We start from the raw sequence: 9636 nt of genomic DNA on the forward strand, positions 1-9636 counted from the left end.
CAAAAAAGAAAGATCATAGGAAACAATTGATCCAACTTTTTTTTTTTTTTGCTTGGATATCTGGCATTTAGAATTCGTGTAAGGAATTGATTTTTGACACAATGGCCTGCCCTTCGCTTTCAGCAAATATATCTTGTTCTATAACTCGAAGTATAAAAGCCACCTTCTAGTATGTATTACTCCAAAACAAGTAAAGGGGTCAAAGATCCCCTAAGAAAATTGATCTTTTATTAGAGTAATTTTAACGTATATCTAGTAAAAGAATTAAATACGCTTGGTTTATTAATTATTTTTTGCATTAATCATCAACTTACATAAGTAGATCCGTCGAACCCAATTAAAACACCACGAACTCGAGACATTGAGTAAATCCCATAAACTTGAGGACAAATATAACAAGGATCTTACACAAACAAAATCTTCAAAAATGTAAAACATTGCAAAATCTTTTTTTTTTTTCGCTTCAGAAAAAATATATACGATGGTAAATGAAAAATAGTTCTTCGTGCATGAAATCAGATAGCTATCACTCTTCCTCTGATGACTCGTGCAGGTCTTGAGGACAAACGGCTACTTTTGGAACATTCGACTGATAGAGACGCTGATATCCCTCTTCTCGTACTAGAAAATGGATCTGATTTCCTGATGCTGCTACTCGATTCCTTCCCTTTTGCATCCATGCTCAAATAATCTGTCAATATTCTTTTCACGCCGAGCCCACGAAAGGAAAGGTTGCTACTTTCTATATATGGTGACTTTTCTATCTTAACAGGGCTAATTTGCTGCGAAGGAGAAAAGCTAGGCGGTTGCAAAAGCTGTCCTGTATGGATTGCTAGAGGCCACGAGGGGAACACTAATGCTTTCACAAGCGATCACGCCGACCTTGGAGATCGACACAACTTGATCTGAATGCTTAGACATGTCGTCCACGTAAAGCAAATCATCGATACGGGCAACAATATTGAATGCCAGGCATTCCAAGACTCTTGAGTATCTCTCCAATATGGACTTTCCAACATCCTTAGGGCAATCACATATTGAAATGGAATAAAAATTTGTGAGGTTTTAAGGTATGGCTGTTAATGATCTATAGTTATCAAGTTAGTCAATATGAAGTTGAGGGAAGAAAGAAAAGGCTGCATTCTTAAAAGGAATGGTAAGACATGAACTGAAACCTTGTTAAATTGGATTTTGCTCATGTCTAAGGTTGTTGGGGAAGACAGGTCCATCAAGGGCCCATGTATTCTTCTATAAATATCAAGTTTGAGTGTTCAGTTTATTCATTGACTATATTGTTTTTCAGCAGCACTCTTAACTGTTCTCCACTTATATCATCAGTCTCTGACTAGAGTATCGGAGGAGCTACGCCATGACACACTCCTGGCCCCCTTCTAACGATCTTATTCGTGATTTCAGGCTCGTGGTAATTTTGAAACCTGCGTCTGGACTAGTGACACTTGCTGGAATCGGACCCTAAATTTCCCATGAGTATTACTTGGCTGGTGATACCCCTGGATGGATCCACTACACTTGGCTCATCCCTAGCCCAAATAGAAGACAAGCTCATCAAGGGCCCATGTATTCTCCTATAAATATCAGGTTTGAGTGTTCAGTTGATTCATTGACTATATTGTTTTTCAGCAACACCCTTAGCTGCTCTCCACTTATATCCTCAGTCTCTGACTTGAGCATCAGAGGGGCTACGCAGGACACCCTCCTGGTCCCCTTATAACGATCTTATTCGTGATTTCAGGCTCGAGACAATTTTGAAACCTGTGTCTGGACTAGTGACACTTGTTGTAATCGGACCCTAAATTTCTCGTGAGTATCACTTGGCTAGTGATACCCTTGGATGGGCCCACTACCATTGGCTCATTCATAACCCAAATGGAAGACAAGCCTATCAAGGGCCCATGTATTCTCCTATAAATATCAGGTTTGAGTGTTCAGTTGATTGATTCACTATTTTTTTTTTCAGCAGCATCCTTAGCTGCTATCCACTTATATTATCAGTCTCTGACTTGAGCATCGGAGGGGTTACGCCATGACACCCTCCAAGCCTTCTTCTAACAGTCTTATTCGTGATTTCAGGCTCGGGACAATTTTGAAACATTCGTCTGGACTAGTGACACTTGTTGGAATCGGACTCTAAATTTCCCGTGAGGATCAATATATATATACACTTGTTGGAATCGGACTCTAAATTTCCCGTGAGGATCAATATATATATATATAACACCTCTGTGAACATTGGTTGAAGCTGTTGGATGTACAATTGCAACAGTTTAATGAGCCGAATATTTAATGCATTTCTTTCCTAGTTTATTTGATGGGCCTGAAGTTGCACGCCTCCTTTGAATCTTGACCAAATGGAGTGATGCTTCTCTACCTGGGGTTTTAAGAACAAGCAGGTCAAATTACTTGTTTGTCTCTACAAGGTAAACCGCTCTTCAGTCCCCGAGGAGACCAAGGCATTTACAATTAGTGTCGTCTTCATTTGTTTTGATTCTTCTCACACACATACATGTATATATCATATAAATGAGTTGAACTATAATTTGGCACACTAAAACTTTATTATTTAAATTCCATCACCCAGCAATGCTACTATAAATTTGAATAGTAAATCATTTTATACATTAGTAGATTTATTGTAGATGGTCTCACGGATCCATGAGACGAGTCAACCACATATTTACAATAAAAAATAATATTTTTTCACGAGTCACCCAAATAAAATATATGTATTATAAAATTAACTCATTGAATTGAATAGAGACCGACCTGTAGCAATATTTATTTGCAGGTGCATTTATTCCATACATTAATCCATTGTTAACCTCGATATAATCGTGCAAGAATGCTTGAATGGTGCCTACATGTGATGTGATACGCCGCGAAAACACATTTCATTGTTATGGGGTGCACTGCAACATAAGTATCCAAGAAAAGTGACCGAGTTGCTATTTTTAAGTAACAGTATTCCTTATGCACGAAGTACTGTTTTTGGGAATATCCAATATATGGATTTACATTTATCCTATAATTGATCTTTTTATCGTATGAGCTATAATTCATCTATATATATATATAGTATAATGTAACATAATGGAGGATTTGAAGACAATGATCACATAACATTTTTTATTGATATTAGAGTATGTCTCTTGTGAAACGATCTCACGAATCTTTATTTGTGAGACGGGTCAACTCTACTAATATTCACAATAAAAATTAATACTCTTAGCATAAAAAGTAATACTTTTTCATGGATGACCCAATAAGAGATCTTTCTCACAAAATACGACCCGTGAGACCCTCTCATACAAATTTTTGCTTTTATATTATATGGTTACGTCGGTGTAAAATGACTAATTACACCCTTTGTACCATCCAAATGCCAGTATTACTTAAATTCGGAAGAAATATAGCTCGAGATTGTAATGATAAAGCACGAACGAAAAATGGTTTATTTAATTATATTGTCTACTTAACTACAGTTAACCAATTATCCAAGATTACCTTATGTCCTTATCTTGAATTTCCTATAGCGTGCGTACGAGCTTTATTTAAAATGGCAATGAAACTAGCGCACTGTATTTAGGTAGGATGTGAAATCATTCCAATTAACAAAAGATTACTAAACTCAAGTGGACTTCGCATACGAAATGTTCCTTCGATTATAAATGTAATTATATTTATAAGATCCGATGTCAGTCAATCATATTTTTATGAAAGTTATATGATCAAATAACTAACATTTTGACAATAGAGAGAAATATTTCAGGTATAACATATAATAATTAGGTATTTAAGGACACAAAAACAAGATAACAATGGGGGAGTCCAATCACCTTACCTGGAAACACAAGACCCTCCCTCCCGCCTGATTTTTGGATCCGTCCCGACCATGATCCGTCTTAAAAATTTGACGGGTTCAACCCGAGTTTTTAGAATAAAATTGCATGTGTTTAGCCCTCTCATCAACTAAATTACTCCAAATCGAATGTCATGCAAGCTACCTGATTTAGATTGCAAGTGAGCATTTTTCTAACAATAGAGATGATTTTTTTCTCACAAGAAGAAAAAACGTGTGTTGCATGTTTTTATAATTAATTTTATTTATATTAAATTATATTATATGTAATTGTGAAAATCAATGAGAGGTCGAACTATAATTTTGAATGAGATCGTGCATGAAAATTGAGAGAAATTAAATTACAATGTTAAAATAATTAATTAAAAGTTCTCAATTTCATGAGTTTGATATATAAATGACATCCACAACGGTAGATATAATCTAAGCCATGCCATCCAAATATCATTTACATCTAAATATTCACCATTGCACACCATTGATTTGTGTGGCACAACAATACCCGTTACAAATTTGTAACCGTGTATTGCAATTTTTTTTAAAATTTCTTCAAGCCAGCGTGATTGAGACGCACTTGTTTTTTGGGTCGAGATGGGTCAATCTCTTTTTTTTGTCGAACTCTTTTTTGGGTCCAGCTCGACCCAAACTCAAGGGTCAAGCTCTTCACTTGGAGACCCAAGCTCTTCTTCACACACTCTGATGAAGAGCTTGGGTGGTGAAGAGCTTCTGCACAACGTTTTTTTCTCTGATCAATTAAGAACGTTGGATTTTGATAAATAATAGATAAAAGTAATCAAAGTAGTGAAATTATTTTATTTAAATAAAATAAAATATTAATTAAAGTGACAGTGAGACCCATAAATATTTTGTTGGTGTAATATTTGATTGTGAAATATGAGATATTTGAGTAGAGTAATATTTGATTTATGATGTGGATCAAGGAGTTCACAAATATTTGAAGGAAATATTTTTTTATAAGTAGATCGATAAAAATATCGAAAATATTATAAATAAATAAATATAAATTTAGGAGAGAATTTTAGGGGGAAAAAAACATTTGGTAGGAAAAAAAATCAAAAGCTGGAGTAGGCAACTTTGAACGGTGGGAATTAGGGATGGCAATTAGGCTTGTCAAATTGGGTCAGGTCCGTCGGGTCGGCCCGCCCTGCCATAAAATTGAGCGGGTTGAGTTGATAAAATAGCAGCCCGTTTGGAGGTGGGTCAAACGGGTTGAGCCCGTTTGGGTTGCGGGCCAAATGGGTTGAGCCCGTTTGGGTTGCGGGCTGGCCCGCCAAATTAGGGTAGAATTTTATATTTTTAAGTTTTATATAAAAATTCCTATTTCTTCCTTATTTTTCTCATGTGCCTAACTTCAATCACTCTGGTAAAATCTATATGCTTCTATTTTTTTTTGAAGATGTTATGTTCTTCAGTCCCCTCCCTTTTTTTAATGTTTAACTCGAACTAATCCAGAATTATCAAAATAATATAGTAAATAAAGTAATTATCTGTATTATTGAAAACATAATATTACATGAGTTAATTTTTAGTACATGTGTACGATGAAATCTTGTGTGAATTAGAATAAACACTTTATTTTTTTTATGTATTATGTTGATTGTTGTATGCTTTCAATGTCTTATTTCAATGTTTTTAAGTTTTTTATGAAAATATTTAACTGAAATATATTTTTCTTCTATGTTTATTTTAATACTGTTTAGTATTTTTTTTTTAAAAAAAATAATAAGCGGGTTGGCCCGCTTAGCCCGCGGCCCAAGGTGGGTTGGGCTGGGTTGGCCATTTAGAGGCCCGCCAAAATGGCGGGCTGGCCCGCCCCGCCCCGCCTAATGGCGGGTTGCGGGCTGGCCCGCCCCGTCAGCCCGTTTTGACATGTATAATGGCAATGGGTCGGAGCGGGGGCGGTTTGCCTTCCCCATCTCCATCTCCGAATTCCATCCCCACCCTCATATCCGCCCCAATCTTCGCTTTTTTTCCGGTTCGGAAAATCCCCAAACCCGGAACTTTGGAGATCAACTTCCTATCCCCGTCTTCATCCCCGTTTCAAAAATATTAATATGGCAAGACGATGACGAATTCGGAGATTTTTTTCAAACAAAAAATTATTATTATCTATTATTATTAGAGATAATATTAATATTAATATCAATATCAGTATTAATAATAATAAGATTATTAATATTTTAAAAAATAATAATATTATTATATTATTAATGTTAATAATACTATTATTTTATTATTGATATTATTTTCGGGACGGGTTCGGAGATTTCGGGAATGATGATAGTAATCACATATCCGTCTCGAATTATATCGGGAATTTTTTTAAATCCCAGAACCCGAATCTAAACCCGAAAAAATCGGAGATTCCCGTTCCCGTTTCGAGCTTTTTCGGCGAGACCCCAACCTGAGAAAAGTTGCCATCCTTAGGCGGGATGGCCATTTCCGTGCTTATATGCAGAAAAAAATATATTGTTTCAGGTCCTTTTGCTTTACCAGGTCATTCGTACCCCGGCCCTTCACACCACCCCGGAGAATGGCGTCACGCCTATGCCTCCGGTTGGGCATGAAGGTCACGCGCCACCTCCTCACTTGGCTTAGCCTACACGGCCCTTGGGGTTCGATCCCACCCCCTTGCCACAATCACACAGAATGTGACATTATAAAAGCCACCACAACCTACCTATTCACTCTCACACGCTATCGTCTTTTCTGGTCTTCTCTGTTGTTGTGATTTGCTGGGTCCCTGGGATTTTTCTCCCGGTGGGGAACCACAAGCACTTTTCTGCATCTATAATTAACCCTTCAGGTACAGCAAACAGTCCCTTTATCCTGTTTCTTAGACGGACCACCAGGTAATTAATAATCTAGAGTTTGTGTTATACCCACCGATATCGTCTTCTCATGGCTCAACGGGTGAACGAAGGGAAATTTTGGTTGCCGTCGGAGTTTTTGACCGATGATGAAGTCTTGATGGGTTTCAAAGCAAAAGGGTTAAATGATTTTCGTCACGGGTATTCCAACTCGTTTGGTTTTAGCTCTGATCTAAGTTCACCTGCTGAATCGGTGTTGGGCTCAGCATGAGACTGAAAGCGATGAAGATGACTATGTCACAGCGTTAACCCAGAAGCTTGCTTACGCTACCTTTGGAGACTCGTACCTCTCTGCTGAAAACACCATGGTGGGATTGAGTACTTCGCAGCTTTTTTTTTTCTTTTTTCTTTTCTGTTTTATAAACTGTGTTCGTATTTGTTTTTTTCTTCATTTGTTTTTGGTAGGGTTGGAAGTTGTCCCGTTCACCTCAATCGACTCTCCGCAGTACCGTGTCTGGTTGCGGGTGCATGCCCGGAGTTTCTCTTGTTTCTCTTCCACTGGATGGCGCAAATGGTGCTGCATGGCATTCGTTGTTAGCGGCTGAGGAGAGGGGTGCGCGGATAAGATTAATCGAAGAAACCTCTGCCTTTTGTTCTGGAAATCCCTTTGCTCGTTCAAGAAAACCTGATACCACCAACCCGAGTCATGGTTCTGGGTCTTACCCGGATCAATCCCGCGTCTCCTATCAACAATTGCGAGCAGCACAAGTGAGCTTTCCCTTTTATGAAATTACGTTTTCACTGCAAGTTGCTTTATTTACCGTTTTGTATTGTTTTTTGTGGGCGGTAGTTTCAGCAGTTGAAACAGCAGCAACAGGCAGGTAGCTATCTGGAGCAAGGGAAAATAGCTCACCAACATATGGTTCGGAATGTGAAAAAGAACGGAGGTTCAGGAAATCAGAGCTTATACGCCGCGTCTTGGCCGGATACACCGCATTGCCAACCACAACCGCAGCGTAGTTCTGGCATGATTGCCGTTTTTCTTGGAGAATGCGAGACCAACAGTAAGAGAACTGGAACTGGTGTTTTCTTGCCCAGAAACTTGGGAGCAACCTCGGTCGAAACTCGCAAGAAAACAGGTCTTTATCGATTCCTTACTGAAGATGCCCGCCATTAAATACCTGATTTCTCGAGCCTGTGCACGGATATTTGCTGAACCATTAAATTTTCTGGGGCCGAAATTTTGGGTGGCAATTAGTTCTCGGATTAGTCGATCCTTCTTGTGTTGGTTATATGTTTGAGCATATTTCGTATGGTCTGTCTTCTAGTCATTCATCTGTTTTTACTTAAATTCCTTTGAATAATTTTGTCGTTTGTTCTGATTTGATTTGAAATTATAAGTAGGATGTCCTGTTTTAGTACCAGACAGAGTGGTGCGAGCGTTGAACATGAATCTAAAATCCATGGATCTCCAGCAACCACAGAGCCCGACCAAAAGAAGTGAGTGGTAAATGTGAAACGTCTCCCCCATCATTAACATTTGAGTAAAAAGTTTCTCAGCAACTTTCACTGAACTGGAAATAATTTTTTTATCAGATCTCTTGGAGGCTAACGAAGCTTTAAAGCATGGAAAAATGGTTTCCACAGCCGAACAGAGGAGAACTCTGCGACCAGGACCTCCAAGTATGAATCAAGCGCTCAAGCTCCCTCAAGAATGGACCTACTAACCACCCACCCACGAAATATTTTGAATGTTGTTTTGTCGAATCTGAAATCTAATCAAAAAGGTTATATGAAGAACTTTGACTAGTGATGAATTAATCATTGAAAAAGAAAGGAAGTTTTAGGTGAATGGGTTTTTGGCCAGGGTAAATAAGATTTTGTACATGGTGGTTAAAATCTATGGGAAATAAACCAAACTTTTATTTCTTATTTAATTTTAGTTTTGGAATGCGTGAATTTCATCAAAATTATTTTATTTCTATAATCGTGGGAAAATTGTGAAAATTAATTCTTTACATAATCAATTACTGGTACATACGAGGCGCCGGACGTTTTTGTTTGCTTGTTAAATACTCTAATAAATATTATCATTATCGAGCTAATAAATGTGTTATCAATGCATGGGAAAGATCAAAAGCTTGCGTCGGGATTGCCCATTCAACCTGTTGCCTTTCCTACGTTTAGATTTAGATTAGATTCTATATATATATATATATATATATATATATATATTGGAATTTGGATGTGACTATAAAACATTATATTAAAAAATTAAAACGAATATGCATAAAAATTTGCTCCGTTTTTTTTACAAAAATATATATCAAATAAATTGGGAAAAGTATATGGTTTAATAGTCTAATATAAATAAAATAAATTGTTATGATTATTAAACAAATTTGTTTTCTATTATTTTCCCTAAAAAAATCTTGCTGTGAAAGAACCTTGCCATCCTCCTGTCTTTATTTTTCTCTTTGGAAAAATATATGTTGATGTTAATGGAAATCGCTACCCTCATTTACTTTTTGGGATATTGGTCATAATTAGAGCAGGGGACACCACAATTAATTTAAAACTAGTACACCGACGCACGCGTTTCGTGCTTATATAATATTTTTTATATTTCATTTGATTTAAATTTAAATGACAATCAAAATACAGTTTTTTTATAATTCATGTGGTTTATATTTAAATGAGGATCAAAATATAATTATAAGAAATAGTAATGGAGTACACTGTAATTTTGATATATAAATTAAAAAATAAATAGAAAAATAAAAGAATAAAAAAATGATATCAATAAGAATTGAACATATAACTTAATTTAAAAAACAATGACCCTATCCATTGAGCTGCATATGACTTACTTTCAAAAGTAAATTTTGTGAGATGAATATTTTATTTAGGTTACCAGTGAAAAAGTAT

General features: G+C 36.6%; 1 protein-coding gene across 4 annotated transcripts; it reads left to right on the plus strand.

Annotated features, from left to right (window-relative positions):
• Window positions 1-6342: 6342 nt before the first annotated feature.
• On the plus strand, window positions 6343-8637 carry LOC142540217 (uncharacterized). Of its 4 annotated transcripts, XM_075646201.1 has the most exons (6): window positions 6343-7076; window positions 7174-7476; window positions 7559-7730; window positions 7782-7847; window positions 8113-8210; window positions 8304-8637. In XM_075646201.1, exons 1-6 carry the CDS (start codon window positions 7074-7076, stop codon window positions 8433-8435), a joined length of 774 nt encoding a protein of 257 aa, XP_075502316.1. In that variant the 5' UTR covers window positions 6343-7073; the 3' UTR covers window positions 8436-8637. The 4 variants fall into 4 exon arrangements, with proteins under 4 accessions (XP_075502316.1, XP_075502314.1, XP_075502315.1 ...); XM_075646199.1 differs by having other exon boundaries at window positions 6349-7076; window positions 7559-7847; window positions 8110-8208; window positions 8305-8635; XM_075646200.1 differs by having other exon boundaries at window positions 6352-7076; window positions 7559-7847; window positions 8113-8208; window positions 8305-8634.
• The last annotated feature ends 999 nt before the right edge of the window (window positions 8638-9636 follow it).

This window comes from Primulina tabacum, chromosome 3 (genome assembly GCF_025594145.1).
Source record: "Primulina tabacum isolate GXHZ01 chromosome 3, ASM2559414v2, whole genome shotgun sequence".
Lineage (NCBI taxonomy): Eukaryota > Viridiplantae > Streptophyta > Magnoliopsida > Lamiales > Gesneriaceae > Primulina > Primulina tabacum.